Below are 19,972 nucleotides of genomic sequence, written 5' to 3'. Positions count from 1 at the left end.
AGGTTATTGTAGTTAGATCATACAGAACACCATGAGGTAAGGTTATTGTAGTTAGATCATACAGAACACCATGAGGTAAGGTTATTGTAGTTAGATCATACAGAACACCATGAGGTAAGGTTATTGTAGTTAGATCATACAGAACACCATGAGGTAAGGTTATTAAATAACTCAGATATTATTGTAGTTAGATCATACAGAACACCATGAGGTAAGGTTATTGTAGTTAGATCATACAGAATACCATGAGGTAAGGTTATTGTAGTTAGATCATACAGAACACCATGAGGTAAGGTTATTAAATAACTCAGATGTTATTGTATCTTCTTGACTTCCCTTTGACTTGAGGACCTTGTTGTTTTTCAGGAAAACTGACATTGAAGATCCCTTGGAAGAACTTGTACAATGATGCTGTAGTTGCAACGTTAGATGGTCTCTATCTGCTGGTGGTTCCTGGAGCAAGTAAGGAACCGTTTATACTCTCTTTCTTTGTGTTCTATGGCTCTAAATGATTCCAAATGATTCCAAAGGATTCCAAAGGATTCCAAAGGATTCCAAATTATTACAAATGAATCTAAAAGATTCCAAATCAATCCAAATCAATCCAAATGATTCTAAATGATTGTAAAGGATTCCAAAGGATTCCAAATGATTCCAAAGGATTCCAAAGGATTCCAAATTATTACAAATGAATCTAAAAGATTCCAAATCAATCCAAATGATTCTAAATGATTCTAAAGGATTCCAAATTATTTAGTGTTGGCCTACATCTAGCCCTTACAATGCCAGTGTCATGCATTGATTCATAACAACACTCTTTAAGATTTGTGACACTTGATTATAAGACTTGTAATAATGTCCTGTAGACTGTTATGCCACTAAACACTGTCATGATGACTGTTAAAGCCACTGTAATAATGTCCTGTACTAGAATGAGTTACAGTGGCCTCCAGTCATCAACACTCCTTAGGAAGATCTATTTCAACGGCGCTATCTGTGTTTCAGCTGTGTCTCAGTTACGTACATGTCCATACAATGGTAAGAGGATCCTCCAGTCTGGGTTCAGGGTGGTGAACTGAGACCAATCAAGTCTCTCTCTGGACTCTGTGAATGTCCTCTTTCTCCTTTGTTTAACACTGGGTTCTCCAACTGCTGAGAGAGAGAGAGAGAGAGAGAGAGAGAGAGAGAGAGAGAGAGAGAGAGAGAGAGAGAGAGAGAGAGAGAGAGAGAGAGAGAGAGAGAGAGAGAGAGAGAGAGAGAGAGAGAGAGAGAGAGAGAGAGAGAGAGAGAGAGAGAGAGAGAGAGAGAGAGAGAGAGAGAGAGAGAGAGAGAGAGAGAGAGAGAGAGAGAGAGAGAGAGAGAGAGAGAGAGAGAGAGAGAGAGAGAGAGAGAGAGAGAGAGAGAGAGTGACTGACTGACTGACTGACTGACTGACTGACTGACTGACTGACTGACTGACTGACTGACTGACTGACTGACTGACTGACTGACTCTGCAGGCTTTTGTTCCAGCCCTGCAGTAACACAACTGTATCAGCGAATCATGGCCCAGACTGAAATACCTTCATTTGATTTATTTAAATTCGGTGTCTTAGTGAGGGGCTGGAATTAAAACCTCCACGACCAGTATCTCCCCAGAACCAGACTATACCGCTAGTCGTTTCAGCTTGATGATTCAACACTGGTACTGTAGTAATTAGAATGGTTTGTATTGTGGGTTTTATTCTGGAATCTTCTGAGCTTCTCCAGACTGTTTTTTGTCGTTGTTGGGTGACCTGTTTTCGATCGCAAGGTTTTGTCTTGAGAACACATGAATAGTTAAGTCAGATACTAACACAATGACAGTTATACAAGGTTTTGTCTTGAGAACACATTTTGATTTAAAATAAAATGAATAGCTGAATACTGAATACTGACACAATGACAGTATTACGGTACCTGTATATCCTCTTTAAATCATTATCTGTCCCTCCAGCTCCAATGACTGGGATTATCAACTATCATGGGTTGTTAATATGACTGGGATTATCAACAACTATCATGGGTTGTTAATATGACTGGGATTATCAACTATCATGGGTTGTTAATATGACTGGGATTATCAACAACTATCATGGGTTGTTAATATGACTGGGATTATCAACTATCATGGGTTGTTAATATGATTGGGATTATCAACAACTATCATGGGTTGTTAATATGACTGGGATTATCAACAACTATCATGGGTTGTTAATATGACTGGGATTATCAACAACTATCATGGGTTGTTAATATGACTGGGATTATCAACTATCATGGGTTGTTAATATGACTGGGATTGTGCCTTTGGTTTCTTGACAATGAAAGAAAGTTGATATGAAAACCAGCAGAACTATGTGTATCCACTATGAAACCATGTTGTCTTGTTCTGTGTATCCACTATGAAACCATGTTGTCTTGTTCTGTGTATCCACTATGAAACCATGTTGTCTTGTTCTGTGTATCCACTATGAAACCATGTTGTCTTGTTCTGTGTATCCACTATGAAACCATGTTGTCTTGTTCTGTGTATCCACTATGAAACCATGTTGTCTTGTTCTGTGTATCCACTATGAAACCATGTAGTCTTGTTCTGTGTATCCACTATGAAACCATGTTGTCTTGTTCAAAGTGATTTAAGTACCAAACATCACCAGAAGCTCTGAATATTGTAATTCCAACACCCGTTGTGTTTATTAACTATGGCCCGTGGTGTGTTGTTTCAAAGCGATAAAGTATGACGCCGCGAAGGAGGAGCGTTACCAGCAGGAGGCCAAGCAGAAGGAGCTGCAGCGCATTGAGGAGGCGCTACTGATGGCTGCTCGCAGAGGTGAGGAGTTAAACTAGTGGACTGACATCACAGAGGTGAGGAGTTAAACTAGTGGACTGACATCACAGAGGTGAGGAGTTAAACTAGTGGACTGACATCACAGAGGTGAGGAGTTAAACTAGTGGACTGACATCACAGAGGTGAGGAGTTAAACTAGTGGACTGACATCACAGAGGTGAGGAGTTAAACTAGTGGACTGACATCACAGAGGTGAGGAGTTAAACTAGTGGACTGACATCACAGAGGTGAGGAGTTAAACTAGTGGACTGACATCACAGAGGTGAGGAGTTAAACTAGTGGACTGACATCACAGTGGTGAGGAGTTAAACTAGTGGACTGACATCAGAGGTGAGGAGTTAAACTAGTGGACTGACATCACAGAGGTGAGGAGTTAAACTAGTGGACTGACATCACAGAGGTGAGGAGTTAAACTAGTGGACTGACATCACAGAGGTGAGGAGTTAAACTAGTGGACTGACATCACAGAGGTGAGGAGTTAAACTAGTGGACTGACATCACAGAGGTGAGGAGTTAAACTAGTGGACTGACATCACAGAGGTGAGGAGTTAAACTAGTGGACTGACATCACAGAGGTGAGGAGTTAAACTAGTGGACTGACATCACAGAGGTGAGGAGTTAAACTAGTGGACTGACATCACAGAGGTGAGGAGTTAAACTAGTGGACTGACATCACAGAGGTGAGGAGTTAAACTAGTGGACTGACATCACAGAGGTGAGGAGTTAAACTAGTGGACTGACATCACAGAGGTGAGAGTTAAACTAGTGGACTGACATCAGAGGTGAGGAGTTAAACTAGTGGACTGACATCACAGAGGTGAGGAGTTAAACTAGTGGACTGACATCACAGAGGTGAGGAGTTAAACTAGTGGACTGACATCACAGAGGTGAGGAGTTAAACTAGTGGACTGACATCACAGAGGTGAGGAGTTAAACTAGTGGACTGACATCACAGAGGTGAGGAGTTAAACTAGTGGACTGACATCACAGAGGTGAGGAGTTAAACTAGTGGACTGACATCACAGAGGTGAGGAGTTAAACTAGTGGACTGACATCACAGAGGTGAGGAGTTAAACTAGTGGACTGACATCACAGAGGTGAGGAGTTAAACTAGTGGACTGACATCACAGAGGTGAGGAGTTAAACTAGTGGACTGACATCACAGAGGTGAGGAGTTAAACTAGTGGACTGACATCACAGAGGTGAGGAGTTAAACTAGTGGACTGACATCACAGAGGTGAGGAGTTAAACTAGTGGACTGACATCACAGAAGTGAGGAGTTAAACTAGTGGACTGACATCACAGAGGTGAGGAGTTAAACTAGTGGACTGACATCACAGAGGTGAGGAGTTAAACTAGTGGACTGACATCACAGAGGTGAGGAGTTAAACTAGTGGACTGACATCACAGAGGTGAGGAGTTAAACTAGTGGACTGACATCACAGAGGTGAGGAGTTAAACTAGTGGACTGACATCACAGAGGTGAGGAGTTAAACTAGTGGACTGACATCACAGAGGTGAGGAGTTAAACTAGTGGACTGACATCACAGAGGTGAGGAGTTAAACTAGTGGACTGACATCACAGAGGTGAGGAGATAAACTAGTGGACTGACATCACAGAGGTGAGGAGTTAAACTAGTGGACTGACATCACAGAGGTGAGGAGTTAAACTAGTGGACTGACATCACAGAGGTGAGGAGTTAAACTAGTGGACTGACATCACAGAGGTGAGGAGTTAAACTAGTGGACTGACATCACAGAGGTGAGGAGTTAAACTAGTGGACTGACATCACAGAGGTGAGGAGTTAAACTAGTGGACTGACATTACAGTGTGACAGTCTGATTTAGTCTGACCACTGCTCTCTCTCTCTACCTTGTGCTGCTCACCTCACGGGACACGTAGACTCTCAGACGGGAGAGCTGCTGTTTAATCTGGAAAGTGTTGTGTATAAGGAGCCTCAGCATGGTAGGTTCTGTTCTGCAGTGGACCAGTCAGGCATTAGGTTCTGTTCAGTAGTGGTCCAGTCAGGCATTAGGTTCTGTTCTGTTCTGGACCAGTCAGGCATTAGGTTCTGTTCTGTAGTGGACCAGTCAGGCATTAGGTTCTGTTCTGTAGTGGACCAGTCAGGCATTAGGTTCTGTTCTGTAGTGGACCAGTCAGGCATTAGGTTCTGTTCTGTAGTGGACCAGTCAGGCATTAGGTTCTGTTCTGTAGTGGACCAGTCAGGCATTAGGTTCTGTTCTGTAGTGGACCAGTCAGGCATTAGGTTCTGTTCTGTAGTGGACCAGTCAGGCATTAGGTTCTGTTCTGTTCTGTAGTGGACCAGCCAGGCATTAGGTTCTGTTTTGTAGTGGACCAGTCAGGCATTAGGTTCTGTTCTGTTCTGTAGTAGACCAGTCAGGCATTAGGTTCTGTAGTGGACCAGTCAGGCATTAGGTTCTGTTCTGTAGTGGACCAGTCAGGCATTAGGTTCTGTTCTGTTCTGTAGTGGACCAGTCAGGCATTAGGTTCTGTTCTGTACCAGCCAGGCATTAGGTTCTGTTCTGTTCAGTAGTGGACCAGTCAGGCATTAGGTTCTGTTCTGTAGTGGACCAGTCAGGCATTAGGTTCTGTTCTGTAGTGGACCAGTCAGGCATTAGGTTCTGTTCTATAATGTAGTGGACCAGTCAGGCATTAGGTTCTGTTCTGTAGTGGACCAGTCAGGCATTAGGTTCTGTTCTGTAGTGGACCAGTCAGGCATTAGGTTCTGTTCTGTAGTGGACCAGTCAGGCATTAGGTTCTGTTCTGTAGTGGACCAGTCAGGCATTAGGTTCTGTTCTGTAGTGGACCAGTCAGGCATTAGGTTCTGTTCTGTAGTGGACCAGTCAGGCATTAGGTTCTGTTCTGTAGTGGTCCAGTCAGGCATTAGGTTCTGTTCTGTAGTGGACCAGCCAGGCATTAGGTTCTGTTCTGTGGTGGACCAGTCAGGCATTAGGTTCTGTTCTGTTCTGGACCAGTCAGGCATTAGGTTCTGTTCTGTAGTGGACCAGTCAGGCATTAGGTTCTGTTCTGTAGTGGACCAGTCAGGCATTAGGTTCTGTTCTGTAGTGGACCAGCCAGGCATTAGGTTCTGTTCTGTAGTGGACCAGCCAGGCATTAGGTTCTGTTCTGTAGTGGACCAGTCAGGCATTAGGTTCTGTTCTGTAGTGGACCAGTCAGGCATTAGGTTCTGTTCTGTAGTGGACCAGTCAGGCATTAGGTTCTGTTCTGTAGTGGACCAGTCAGGCATTAGGTTCTGTTCTGTAGTGGACCAGTCAGGCATTAGGTTCTGTTCTGTAGTGGACCAGTCAGGCATTGGGTTCTGTTCTGTAGTGGACCCGTCAGGCAACCTGCTCTGATGTCTGGTTGTCACTGTTGTTTTCTTTGTCTTCAACCTGTTCTGCATGCTCTGATGTCTGGTTGTCACTGTTGTTTTCTTTGTCTTCAACCTGTTCTGCATGCTCTGATGTCTGGTTGTCACTGTTGTTTTCTTTGTCTTCAACCCGTTCTGCATGCTCTGATGTCTGGTTGTCATGTCACTGTTGCACTGACTATCCACTAACAGCTCTTCCTCTGTTAATGCTGCGTTAATCATCAAGGATTTAAGATTAAAAAACACAAAAAAGGCTTTAAGAGTCTAAAATCTTTAAAACGCCATGAAAACAAACAAGGTGGGTACGTGCGTTGCGTGATTGTGATCGTCAATGTGATTGTGTGTTGTGACAGTAGTTTTGACCAAAATACATGATCTTAAATCTTCCAAAGCTGCCTGAGTAGCTTGTTCTGGTCATTATATGCTGCCTGAGTAGCTTGTCCTGGTCATTATCAGCTGCCTGAGTAGCTTGTTCTGTTCATTATCAGCTGCCTGAGTAGCTTGTTCTGGTCATTATCAGCTGCCTGAGTAGCTTGTTCTGGTCATTATCAGCTGCCTGAGTAGCTTGTTCTGGTCATTATCAGCTGCCTGAGTAGCTTGTTCTGGTCATTATCAGCTGCCTGAGTAGCTTGTCCTGGTCATTATCAGCTGCCTGAGTAGCTTGTCCTGGTCATTATCAGCTGCCCGAGTAGCTTGTTCTGGTCATTATCAGCTGCCTGAGTAGCTTGTTCTGTTCATTATCAGCTGCCTGAGTAGCTTGTCCTGGTCATTATCAGCTGCCTGAGTAGCTTGTCCTGGTCATTATCAGCTGCCTGAGTAGCTTGTCCTGGTCATTATCAGCTGCCTGAGTAGCTTGTTCTGGTCATTATCAGCTGCCTGAGTAGCTTGTTCTGGTCATTATCAGCTGCCTGAGTAGCTTGTTCTGGTCATTATCAGCTGCCTGAGTAGCTTGTTCTGGTCATTATCAGCTGCCTGAGTAGCTTGTTCTGGTCATTATCAGCTGCCTGAGTAGCTTGTTCTGGTCATTATCAGCTGCCTGAGTAGCTTGTTCTGGTCATTATCAGCTGCCTGAGTAGCTTGTTCTGGTCATTATCAGCTGCCTGAGTAGCTTGTCCTGGTCATTATCAGCTGCCTGAGTAGCTTGTCCTGGTCATTATCAGCTGCCTGAGTAGCTTGTCCTGGTCATTATCAGCTGCCTGAGTAGCTTGTCCTGGTCATTATCAGCTGCCTGAGTAGCTTGTCCTGGTCATTATCAGCTGCCTGAGTAGCTTGTCCTGGTCATTATCAGCTGCCTGAGTAGCTTGTCCTGGTCATTATCAGCTGCCTGAGTAGCTTGTCCTGGTCATTATCAGCTGCCTGAGTAGCTTGTTCTGGTCATTATCAGCTGCCTGAGTAGCTTGTTCTGGTCATTATCAGCTGCCTGAGTAGCTTGTTCTGGTCATTATCAGCTGCCTGAGTAGCTTGTTCTGGTCATTATCAGCTGCCTGAGTAGCTTGTCCTGGTCATTATCAGCTGCCCGAGTAGCTTGTCCTGGTCATTATCAGCTGCCCGAGTAGCTTGTTCTGGTCATTATCAGCTGCCCGAGTAGCTTGTTCTGGTCATTATCAGCTGCCTGAGTAGCTTGTCCTGGTCATTATCAGCTGCCTGAGTAGCTTGTCCTGGTCATTATCAGCTGCCTGAGTAGCTTGTCCTGGTCATTATCAGCTGCCTGAGTAGCTTGTTCTGGTCATTATCAGCTGCCTGAGTAGCTTGTCCTGGTCATTATCAGCTGCCTGAGTAGCTTGTCCTGGTCATTATCAGCTGCCTGAGTAGCTTGTTCTGGTCATTATCAGCTGCCTGAGTAGCTTGTCCTGGTCATTATCAGCTGCCTGAGTAGCTTGTCCTGGTCATTATCAGCTGCCTGAGTAGCTTGTTCTGGTCATTATCAGCTGCCTGCGTAGCTTGTTCTGGTCATTATCAGCTGCCTGAGTAGCTTGTTCTGGTCATTATCAGCTGCCTGAGTAGCTTGTTCTGGTCATTATCAGCTGCCTGAGTAGCTTGTCCTGGTCATTATCAGCTGCCCGAGTAGCTTGTTCTGGTCATTATCAGCTGCCCGAGTAGCTTGTTCTGGTCATTATCAGCTGCCCGAGTAGCTTGTTCTGGTCATTATCAGCTGCCTGAGTAGCTTGTCCTGGTCATTATCAGCTGCCTGAGTAGCTTGTCCTGGTCATTATCAGCTGCCTGAGTAGCTTGTCCTGGTCATTATCAGCTGCCTGAGTAGCTTGTTCTGGTCATTATCAGCTGCCTGCGTAGCTTGTCCTGGTCATTATCAGCTGCCTGAGTAGCTTGTTCTGGTCATTATCAGCTGCCTGTGTAGCTTGTTCTGGTCATTATCAGCTGCCTGAGTAGCTTGTTCTGGTCATTATCAGCTGCCTGAGTAGCTTGTTCTGGTCATTATCAGCTGCCTGAGTAGCTTGTTCTGGTCATTATCAGCTGCCTGAGTAGCTTGTTCTGGTCATTATCAGCTGCCTGAGTAGCTTGTCCTGGTCATTATCAGCTGCCTGAGTAGCTTGTCCTGGTCATTATCAGCTGCCTGAGTAGCTTGTCCTGGTCATTATCAGCTGCCTGAGTAGCTTGTCCTGGTCATTATCAGCTGCCTGAGTAGCTTGTTCTGGTCATTATCAGCTGCCTGAGTAGCTTGTCCTGGTCATTATCAGCTGCCTGAGTAGCTTGTCCTGGTCATTATCAGCTGCCTGAGTAGCTTGTCCTGGTCATTATCAGCTGCCTGAGTAGCTTGTCCTGGTCATTATCAGCTGCCTGAGTAGCTTGTCCTGGTCATTATCAGCTGCCTGAGTAGCTTGTTCTGGTCATTATCAGCTGCCTGAGTAGCTTGTCCTGGTCATTATCAGCTGCCTGAGTAGCTTGTCCTGGTCATTATCAGCTGCCTGAGTAGCTTGTTCTGGTCATTATCAGCTGCCTGAGTAGCTTGTTCTGGTCATTATCAGCTGCCTGAGTAGCTTGTCCTGGTCATTATCAGCTGTCTGAGTAGCTTGTCCTGGTCATTATCAGCTGCCTGAGTAGCTTGTTCTGGTCATTATCAGCTGCCTGAGTAGCTTGTCCTGGTCATTATCAGCTGCCTGAGTAGCTTGTCCTGGTCATTATCAGCTGCCTGAGTAGCTTGTCCTGGTCATTATCAGCTGCCTGAGTAGCTTGTTCTGGTCATTATCAGCTGCCTGAGTAGCTTGTTCTGGTCATTATCAGCTGCCTGAGTAGCTTGTTCTGGTCATTATCAGCTGCCTGAGTAGCTTGTCCTGGTCATTATCAGCTGCCTGAGTAGCTTGTCCTGGTCATTATCAGCTGCCTGAGTAGCTTGTTCTGGTCATTATCAGCTGCCTGAGTAGCTTGTCCTGGTCATTATCAGCTGCCTGAGTAGCTTGTCCTGGTCATTATTAGCTGCCTGAGTAGCTTGTCCTGGTCATTATCAGCTGCCTGAGTAGCTTGTCCTGGTCATTATCAGCTGCCTGAGTAGCTTGTCCTGGTCATTATCAGCTGCCTGAGTAGCTTGTCCTGGTCATTATCAGCTGCCTGAGTAGCTTGTTCTGGTCATTATCAGCTGCCTGAGTAGCTTGTTCTGGTCATTATCAGCTGCCTGCGTAGCTTGTTCTGGTCATTATCAGCTGCCTGAGTAGCTTGTCCTGGTCATTATCAGCTGCCTGAGTAGCTTGTCCTGGTCATTATCAGATGCCTGAGTAGCTTGTCCTGGTCATTATCAGCTGCCTGAGTAGCTTGTCCTGGTCATTATCAGCTGCCTGAGTAGCTTGTTCTGGTCATTATCAGCTGCCTGAGTAGCTTGTCCTGGTCATTATCAGCTGCCTGAGTAGCTTGTCCTGGTCATTATCAGCTGCCTGAGTAGCTTGTCCTGGTCATTATCAGCTGCCTGAGTAGCTTGTTCTGGTCATTATCAGCTGCCTGAGTAGCTTGTTCTGGTCATTATCAGCTGCCTGAGTAGCTTGTTCTGGTCATTATCAGCTGCCTGAGTAGCTTGTTCTGGTCATTATCAGCTGCCTGAGTAGCTTGTTCTGGTCATTATCAGCTGCCTGAGTAGCTTGTTCTGGTCATTATCAGCTGCCTGAGTAGCTTGTTCTGGTCATTATCAGCTGCCTGAGTAGCTTGTCCTGGTCATTATCAGCTGCCTGAGTAGCTTGTCCTGGTCATTATCAGCTGCCTGAGTAGCTTGTCCTTGTCATTATCAGCTGCCTGAGTAGCTTGTCCTGGTCATTATCAGCTGCCTGAGTAGCTTGTCCTGGTCATTATCAGCTGCCTGAGTAGCTTGTCCTGGTCATTATCAGCTGCCTGAGTAGCTTGTCCTGGTCATTATCAGCTGCCTGAGTAGCTTGTTCTGGTCATTATCAGCTGCCTGAGTAGCTTGTCCTGGTCATTATCAGCTGCCTGAGTAGCTTGTTCTGGTCATTATCAGCTGCCTGAGTAGCTTGTCCTGGTCATTATCAGCTGCCTGAGTAGCTTGTCCTGGTCATTATCAGCTGCCTGAGTAGCTTGTCCTGGTCATTATCAGCTGCCTGAGTAGCTTGTCCTGGTCATTATCAGCTGCCTGAGTAGCTTGTCCTGGTCATTATCAGCTGCCTGAGTAGCTTGTTCTGGTCATTATCAGCTGCCTGAGTAGCTTGTCCTGGTCATTATCAGCTGCCTGAGTAGCTTGTTCTGGTCATTATCAGCTGCCTGAGTAGCTTGTCCTGGTCATTATCAGCTGCCTGAGTAGCTTGTCCTGGTCATTATCAGCTGCCTGAGTAGCTTGTTCTGGTCATTATCAGCTGCCTGAGTAGCTTGTCCTGGTCATTATCAGCTGCCTGAGTAGCTTGTTCTGGTCATTATCAGCTGCCTGAGTAGCTTGTTCTGGTCATTATCAGCTGCCTGCGTAGCTTGTCCTGGTCATTATCAGCTGCCTGAGTAGCTTGTCCTGGTCATTATCAGCTGCCTGAGTAGCTTGTCCTGGTCATTATCAGCTGCCTGAGTAGCTTGTCCTGGTCATTATCAGCTGCCTGAGTAGCTTGTCCTGGTCATTATCAGCTGCCTGAGTAGCTTGTTCTGGTCATTATCAGCTGCCTGAGTAGCTTGTCCTGGTCGTTATCAGCTGCCTGAGTAGCTTGTCCTGGTCATTATCAGCTGCCTGAGTAGCTTGTCCTTGGTCACTATCAGCTGCCTGAGTAGCTTGTCCTGGTCATTATCAGCTGCCTGAGTAGCTTGTTCTGGTCATTATCAGCTGCCTGAGTAGCTTGTTCTGGTCATTATCAGCTGCCTGAGTAGCTTGTCCTGGTCATTATCAGCTGCCTGAGTAGCTTGTCCTGGTCATTATCAGCTGCCTGAGTAGCTTGTTCTGGTCATTATCAGCTGCCTGAGTAGCTTGTCCTGGTCATTATCAGCTGCCTGAGTAGCTTGTCCTGGTCATTATCAGCTGCCTGAGTAGCTTGTCCTGGTCATTATCAGCTGCCTGAGTAGCTTGTCCTGGTCATTATCAGCTGCCTGAGTAGCTTGTCCTGGTCATTTCAGAAAAGCCTCAGAAAGATGAGAAGAAGGACACGTTTGCTGAGAAGCTGGCCACGCAAGTCATCAAGAACCTGCAAGTCAAGATCACCAGCATCCATATCAGATATGAGGACGATGTTAGTTTCTAGAGCTGGGGGACAATACTCCTCCTCTCACAGCCTCCTATCTCTTTCTCTCCTTTCCTCACCTCTCCTATATCCTTTCCTCACCTCCTTTCATTCTCTTCTTTCCTCATCTCCTTTCCTCACCTCTCTTTTTTTCCTCCTCACCTCATATCCTTGTCTCCTCAACTCCTCTCCTCACCTCCTCCTCCTTGTCTCTTTTCCTTCCTCTCATTTCCTCACCTCATCTCCTAGTCTCCTTTCCTCACCTCTTCTCTCCTTGTCTCGTTACCTCCAACACTTACTCTTCTTGTCTGTTTTCGTCATCTCTCCTTGTCTCATTTCCTCACATCCTTTCCTAGTACTTCCTGTCTCCCAGTGCACTATGGGAAGTTGTGTGATTGTCTCTGTGGTTTGTGTGTTCCAGATATTAGACCCCCAGCAGCCCCTCTCTATGGGAGTCACCCTGGCTGAGCTGAGTCTACAGGTACACACACACACACACACACACACACACACACACACACACACACACACACACACTGGTTGACAAGATGTGACGAGTCTTTCTAATATCAGTCGTTCTGCTCGTTCATTTTGTCTTGTGAATTTTGTTTGTAGACGACCGATGAGAACTGGAAGTCGTGTATTCTGAACGAGGCAGCCAGGATCATCTACAAGGTAACAGCCGGTTTGGGGTTAAATGAATACATGTTGATGTGACCTCTCGTCATTCTGCTCCAAGGTAACAGCTGGTTTGGGGTTAAATTACTACATGTTGAGGTGACCTCTCGTCATTCTGCTCCAAGGTAACAGCCGGTTTGGGGTTAAATTAATACATGTTGTTGTGACCTCTCGTCATTCTGCTCCAAGGTAACAGCCGGTTTGGGGTTAAATTAATACATGTTGATGTAATCTCTCGTCATTCTGCTCCAAGGTAACAGCCGGTTTGGGGTTAAATTAATACATGTTGTTGTGACCTCTCGTCATTCTGCTCCAAGGTAACACTGCCACTGTGGTAACACAGTCTGTAGCTCATACAGCTCATTCATGGAAGGACTGACAGATTTCAGGGCAAAGCTGTGCTGTATGTTGTTGATTTGTAACGTTGGGGTGACATTGTTGATGTGACCCAGTGCCCAGTTGACTTCCTGTCCTCTCTCTGTTGACTTCCTGTCCTCTCTCTGTTGACTTCCTGTCCTCTCTCTGTTGACTTCCTGTCCTCTCTGTTGACTTCCTGTCCTCTCTCTGTTGACTTCCTGTCCTCTCTGTTGACTTCCTGTCCTCTCTCTGTTGACTTCCTGTCCTCTCTCTGTTGACTTCCTGTCCTCTCTCTGTTGACTTCCTGTCCTCTCTCTGTTGACTTCCTGTCCTGTTGACTTCCTGTCCTCTCTGTTGACTTCCTGTCCTCTCTCTGTTGACTTCCTGTCCTCTCTCTGTTGACTTCCTGTCCTCTCTCTGTTGACTTCCTGTCCTCTCTCTGTTGACTTCCTGTCCTCTCTCTGTTGACTTCCTGTCCTCTCTCTGTTGACTTCCTGTCCTCTCTCTGTTGACTTCCTGTCCTCTCTCTGTTGACTTCCTGTCCTCTCTCTGTTGACTTCCTGTCCTCTCTCTGTTGACTTCATGTTCTCTCTCTGTTGACTTCATGTCCTCTCTCTGTTTCCAGCTGGGCCGGTTTGGAATGTCTGTGCGCCTACTGGAACGTCAACAGTCCCATCTTCTATAAAGGCTCCTGGGAAGAGATACTGGTAATGACCCTCTCTGTCTTTATCAGGAAGAGATACTGGTAATGACCCTCTCTGTCTTTATCAGGAAGAGATAGTGGTAATGACCCTCTCTGTCTTTATCAGGAAGAGATAGTGGTAATGACCCTCTCTGTCTTTATCAGGAAGAGATAGTGGTAATGACCTCTCTGTCTTTATCAGCAAGAGATAGTGGTAATGACCCTCTCTGTCTTTATCAGGAAGTGATAGTGGTAATGAACCCTCTGTCTTTATCAGGAAGTGATAGTGGTAATGAACCCTCTGTCTTTATCAGGAAGAGATAGTGGTAATGAACCTCTCTGTCTTTATCAGGAAGTGATAGTGGTAATGAACCCCTCTGTCTTTATCAGGAAGTGATAGTGGTAATGAACCCTCTGTCTTTATCAGGAAGTGATAGTGGTAATGAACCTCTCTGTCTTTATCAGGAAGTGATAGTGGTAATGAACCCCTCTGTCTTTATCAGGAAGAGATAGTGGTAATGACCCTCTCTGTCTTTATCAGGAAGAGATAGTGGTAATGACCCTCTGTCTTTATCAGGAAGAGATAGTGGTAATGACCCTCTCTGTCTTTATCAGGAAGAGATAGTGGTAATGCACTGTTGTCTTTATCAAGAAGTGTTAGTGGTAATGAACCCTCTGTCTTTATCAGTAGTGGTAATGACCCTCTGTCTTTATCAGGAAGAGATGGTGGTAATGACCCTCTATGTCTTTATCAGGAAGAGATAGTGGTAATGCACCTCTCTGTCTTTATCAGGAAGAGATAGTGGTAATGACCCTCTCTGTCTTTATCAGGAAGAGATAGTGGTAATGACCCTCTGTCTTTATCAGGAAGAGATAGTGGTAATGACCCTCTCTGTCTTTATCAGGAAGAGATAGTGGTAATGACCCTCTCTGTCTTTATCAGGAAGAGATACTGGTAATGACCCTCTCTGTCTTTATCAGGAAGATATACTGGTAATGACCCTCTCTGTCTTTTTCAGGAAGAGATAGTGGTAATGACCCTCTCTGTCTTTATCAGGAAGAGATAGTGGTAATGACCTCTCTGTCTTTATCAGCAAGAGATAGTGGTAATGACCCTTCTGTCTTTATCAGGAAGTGATAGTGGTAATGAACCCCTGTCTTTATCAGGAAGTGATAGTGGTAATGAACCCCTCTGTCTTTATCAGGAAGAGATAGTGGTAATGAACCTCTCTGTCTTTATCAGGAAGTGATAGTGGTAATGAACCCTCTGTCTTTATCAGGAAGTGATAGTGGTAATGAACCCTCTGTCTTTATCAGGAAGTGATAGTGGTAATGAACCTCTCTGTCTTTATCAGGAAGTGATAGTGGTAATGAACCCCTCTGTCTTTATCAGGAAGAGATAGTGGTAATGACCCTCTCTGTCTTTATCAGGAAGAGATAGTGGTAATGACCCTCTGTCTTTATCAGGAAGAGATAGTGGTAATGACCCTCTCTGTCTTTATCAGGAAGAGATAGTGGTAATGCACCTGTTGTCTTTATCAAGAAGTGTTAGTGGTAATGAACCCCTCTGTCTTTATCAGGAAGAGATAGTGGTAATGACCCCTCTGTCTTTATCAGGAAGAGATGGTGGTAATGACCCTCTCTGTCTTTATCAGGAAGAGATAGTGGTAATGCACCTCTCTGTCTTTATCAGGAAGAGATAGTGGTAATGACCCTGTCTGTCTTTATCAGGAAGAGATAGTGGTAATGACCCTCTCTGTCTTTATTAGGAAGAGATAGTGGTAATGACCCTCTGTCTTTATCAGGAAGAGATAGTGGTAATGACCCTCTCTGTCTTGATCAGGAACATATATTGTCTCCAGTGGGGTGTGGTCTGATCATATTGTGTGGTCTGATCATATTGTGTGGTCTGATCATATTGTGTGGTCTGATCATATTGTGTGGTCTGATCATATTGTGTGGTCTGATCATATTGTGTGGTCTGATCATATTGTGTGGTCTGATCATATTGTGTGGTCTGATCATATTGTGTGGTCTGTCATATTGTGTGGTCTGATCATATCGTGTGTGGTCTGATCATATCGTGTGGTGTGGTCTGATCATATTGTGTGGTGTGGTCTGATCATATTGTCTCCAGTGGGGTGTGGTCTGATCATATTGTGTGGTCTGATCATATTGTGTGGTGTGGTCTGATCATATTGTCTCCAGTGGGGTGTGGTCTGATCATATTGTCTCCAGTGTGGTGTGGTCTGATCATATTGTGTGGTGTGGTCTGATCATATTGTCAGTGGGGTGTGGTCTGATCATATTGTCTCCAGTGTGGTGTGGTCTGATCATATTGTCTCCAGTGGGGTGTGGTCTGATCATATTGTCTCCAGTGTGGTGTGGTCTGATCATATTGTGTGGTGTGGTCTGATCATATTGTGTGGTGTGGTCTGATCATATTGTCTCCAGTGGGTGTGGTCTGATCATATTGTCTCCAGTGGGGTGTGGTCTGATCATATTGTCTCCAGTGGGGTGTGGTCTGATCATATTGTCTCCAGTGGGGTGTGGTCTGATCATATTGTCCTCATGACTGATGAATCCCTTACCTGGGATCAGGTCTACTCTAGGTGTGTGTTATCTGTGATGGACTGCTCAGGTCTTGCCTAGGTGTGTGTTATCTGTGATGGACTGCTCAGGTCTTCTCTAGGTGTGTGTTATCTGTGATGGACTGCTCAGGTCTTCTCTCTGTGTGTGTTATCTGTGATGGACTGCTCAGGTCTTCTCTCGGTGTGTGTTATCTGTGATGGACTGCTCAGGTCTTCTCTCGGTGTGTGTTATCTGTGATGGACTGCTCAGGTCTTCTCTCAGTGTGTGTTATCTGTGATGGACTGCTCAGGTCTTCTCTCGGTGTGTGTTATCTGTGATGGACTGCTCAGGTCTTCTCTAGGTGTGTGTTATCTGTGATGGACTGCTCAGGTCTTCTCTAGGTGTGTGTTATCTGTGATGGACTGCTCAGGTCTTCCCTAGGTGTGTGTTATCTGTGATGAACTGCTCAGGTCTTCTCTAGGTGTGTGTTATCTGTGATGGACTGCTCAGGTCTTCCCTAGGTGTGTGTTATCTGTGATGGACTGCTCAGGTCTTCTCTAGGTGTGTGTTATCTGTGATGGACTGCTCAGGTCTTCTCTAGGTGTGTGTTATCTGTGATGGACTGCTCAGGTCTTCTCTAGGTGTGTTTATCTGTGATGGACTGCTCAGGTCTTCTCTAGGTGTGTGTTATCTGTGATGGACTGCTCAGGTCTTCTCTCGGTGTGTGTTATCTGTGATGGACTGCTCAGGTCTTCTCTCGGTGTGTGTTATCTGTGATGGACTGCTCAGGTCTTCTCTAGGTGTGTTATCTGTGATGGACTGCTCAGGTCTTCTCTAGGTGTGTGTTATCTGTGATGGACTGCTCAGGTCTTCTCTCGGTGTGTGTTATCTGCGATGGACTGCTCAGGTCTTCTCTAGGTGTGTGTTATCTGTGATGGACTGCTCAGGTCTTCTCTAGGTGTGTGTTATCTGCAATGGACTGCTCAGGTCTTCTCTCGGTGTGTGTTATCTGTGATGGACTGCTCAGATCTTCTCTCGGTGTGTGTTATCTGTGATGGACTGCTCAGGTCTTCTCTAGGTGTGTGTTATCTGTGATGGACTGCTCAGGTCTTCTCTAGGTGTCTGTGTGTACTGTTGCTGGTCATGCAGAGTAAACACAGGCACATCACGGATAAACGGATCAATGTCTTTCCTCAGCTCTGCAGACAGCATAATTGGTACTGGCTGGCAGTTGCCTCAGGTTGAGTGCATGTGTGTACGAGGTGTGTGTGTGTGTGTGTGTGTGTGTGTGTGTGTGTGTGTGTGTGTGTGTGTGTGTGTGTGTGTGTGTGTGTGTGTGTGTGTGTGTGTGTGTGAGAGACGTAGCCGTCTGACGTTCTCTCATCTGGAATGAAGTGTAACTAAGTCAGTGTTTCCGTCAGCTATTCTCATGTCTGAATCAGAGTAGCACTGCATCTGTCCAGCCACATGTCTGAATCAGAGTAGCACTGCATCCGTCCAGCCACATGTCTGAATCAGAGTAGCACTGCATCCGTCCAGCCACATGTCTGAATCAGAGTAGCACTGCATCCGTCCAGCCACATGTCTGAATCAGAGTAGCACTGCATCCGTCCAGCCACATGTCTGAATCAGAGTAGCACTGCATCCGTCCAGCCACATGTCTGAATCAGAGTAGCACTGCATCCGTCCAGCCACATGTCTGAATCAGAGTAGCACTGCATCCGTCCAGCCACATGTCTGAATCAGAGTAGCACTGCATCCGTCCAGCCACATGTCTGAATCAGAGTAGCACTGAATCCGTCCAGCCTCATGTCTGAATCAGAGTAGCACTGCATCCGTCCAGCCTCATGTCTGAATCAGAGTAGCACTGCATCCGTCCAGCCTCATGTCTGAATCAGAGTAGCACTGCATCCGTCCAGCCACATGTCTGAATCAGAGTAGCACTGCATCCGTCCAGCCACATGTCTGAATCAGAGTAGCACTGCGTCCGTCCAGCCACATGTCTGAATCAGAGTAGCACTGCATCCGTCCAGCCTCATGTCTGAATCAGAGTAGCACTGCATCCGTCCAGCCACATGTCTGAATCAGAGTAGCACTGCATCCGTCCAGCCACATGTCTGAATCAGAGTAGCACTGCATCCGTCCAGCCACATGTCTGAATCAGAGTAGCACTGCGTCCGTCCAGCCACATGTCTGAATCAGAGTAGCACTGCATCCGTCCAGCCACATGTCTGAATCAGAGTAGCACTGCATCCGTCCAGCCACATGTCTGAATCAGAGTAGCACTGCATCCGTCCAGCCTCATGTCTGAATCAGAGTAGCACTGCATCCGTCCAGCCACATGTCTGAATCAGAGTAGCACTGCATCCGTCCAGCCACATGTCTGAATCAGAGTAGCACTGCATCCGTCCAGCCACACTGCTGAAAATAGAACACCTTAGATGGGTTGGTGTTCGGCTGGGTCTCGCTGTGCCACTTTGGGACAACTGCTGATGTAAAAGGGCTTTATAAAAAGCATTTGATTGGTTGATTAGTTTATTAGAAGTCCATTCAGTGATTGGTTGATTAGTTTATTAGAAGTCCATTCAGTGATTGGTTGATTCGTTTATTAGAGCTCCATTCAGTGATTGGTTGATTAGTTTATTAGAGGTCCAGTCAGTGATTGGTTGATTCGTTTATTAGAGCTCCATTCAGTGATTGGTTGATTAGTTTATTAGAGGTCCATTCAGTGATTGGTTTATTAGTTTTATTAGAGGTCCATTCAGTGATTGGTTGATAGTTTATTAGAGATCCAGTCAGTGATTGGTTGATTAGTTTATTAGAGCTCCATTCAGTGATTGGTTGATTAGTTTATTAGAGGTCCAGTCAGTGATTGGTTGATTAGTTTATTAGAGCTCCATTCAGTGATTGGTTGATTCGTTTATTAGAGGTCCATTCAGTGATTGGTTGATTAGTTTATTAGATGTTCAGTCAGTGATTGGTTGATTAGTTTATTAGAGCTCCATTCAGTGATTGGTTGATTAGTTTATTAGAGATCCAGTCAGTGATTGGTTGATTAGTTTATTAGAGGTCCATTCAGTGATTGGTTGATTAGTTTATTAGAGCTCCATTCAGTGATTGGTTGCTTAGTTTATTAGAGCTCCATTCAGTGATTGGTTGATTAGTTTATTAGAGCTCCATTCAGTGATTGGTTGATTAGTTTGTTAGAGGTCCAGTCAGTGATTGGTTGATAGTTTATTAGAGATCCAGTCAGTGATTGGTTGATAGTTTATTAGAGATCAGATTGGTTGATTAGTTTATTAGAGGTCCATTCAGTGATTGGTTGATTAGTTTATTAGAGCTCCATCCAGTGATTGGTTGATTAGTTTATTAGAGCTCCATTCAGTGATTGGTTGATTAGTTTATTAGAGGTCCAGTCAGTGAACATAGTTTATTAGATCCTCATAGATTGGTTTGTACAGACTGATAGGGAACTTAGTCCCATCAGTGAACAGTTTTCTTCCCTGCCTGATTAAATCCCCCGTCACGTGTCCCAGGTATGGCCCAGGTGCGTCCAGCCATCTGTTCCTCATGTGGACATGGTGTGTTTGCTTTCCCAGCGTAGTAGCTATTAATACATATTGCATAGCCCTCCTGTATTACAATTACCCCGACACACACACACACACACACACACACACACACACACACACACACACACACACACATAGGAACACACAGGGGAGTTAGGAAATCAGTATTATGACGCTAGACGGGACCAAGTGAACACAGACTCT

At 45.5% G+C, this 19,972-nt stretch overlaps 1 protein-coding gene and 1 long non-coding RNA gene across 2 annotated transcripts; both read left to right on the top strand.

Annotated features, from left to right (window-relative positions):
* The first annotated feature begins 310 nt into the window (after positions 1-310).
* Positions 311-13,628, top strand: LOC127925643 (intermembrane lipid transfer protein VPS13C-like). Its single transcript, XM_052510652.1, has 9 exons — positions 311-462; positions 1,006-1,038; positions 2,749-2,850; positions 4,772-4,834; positions 6,487-6,558; positions 11,805-11,917; positions 12,330-12,389; positions 12,524-12,583; positions 13,569-13,628. The coding sequence occupies exons 3-9, from the start codon at positions 2,835-2,837 to the stop codon at positions 13,626-13,628; spliced, it is 444 nt and encodes a 147-aa protein (XP_052366612.1). The 5' UTR covers positions 311-462; positions 1,006-1,038; positions 2,749-2,834.
* Positions 13,629-16,387: 2,759 nt separating this feature from the next.
* LOC127925640 (uncharacterized) lies at positions 16,388-17,135 on the top strand. Its single transcript, XR_008121687.1, has 3 exons — positions 16,388-16,826; positions 16,906-16,945; positions 17,024-17,135. It is a non-coding gene; the product is annotated as an uncharacterized LOC127925640 (long non-coding RNA).
* The last annotated feature ends 2,837 nt before the right edge of the window (positions 17,136-19,972 follow it).

This window comes from Oncorhynchus keta, unplaced genomic scaffold (assembly GCF_023373465.1).
Source record: "Oncorhynchus keta strain PuntledgeMale-10-30-2019 unplaced genomic scaffold, Oket_V2 Un_contig_6005_pilon_pilon, whole genome shotgun sequence".
Classification (NCBI taxonomy): Eukaryota; Metazoa; Chordata; class Actinopteri; order Salmoniformes; family Salmonidae; genus Oncorhynchus; species Oncorhynchus keta.
This window is presented reverse-complemented; position numbering and strand designations above follow the sequence as displayed.

Coding starts and splice junctions, on each gene's coding strand:
- LOC127925643 (XM_052510652.1), top strand. Junction 4,835..6,486: donor GTATAAGGAGCCTCAGCATG/GTAGGTTCTGTT, acceptor TTAATCATCAAG/GATTTAAGATTAAAAAACAC. Junction 12,390..12,523: donor TGGCTGAGCTGAGTCTACAG/GTACACACACAC, acceptor TTTTGTTTGTAG/ACGACCGATGAGAACTGGAA.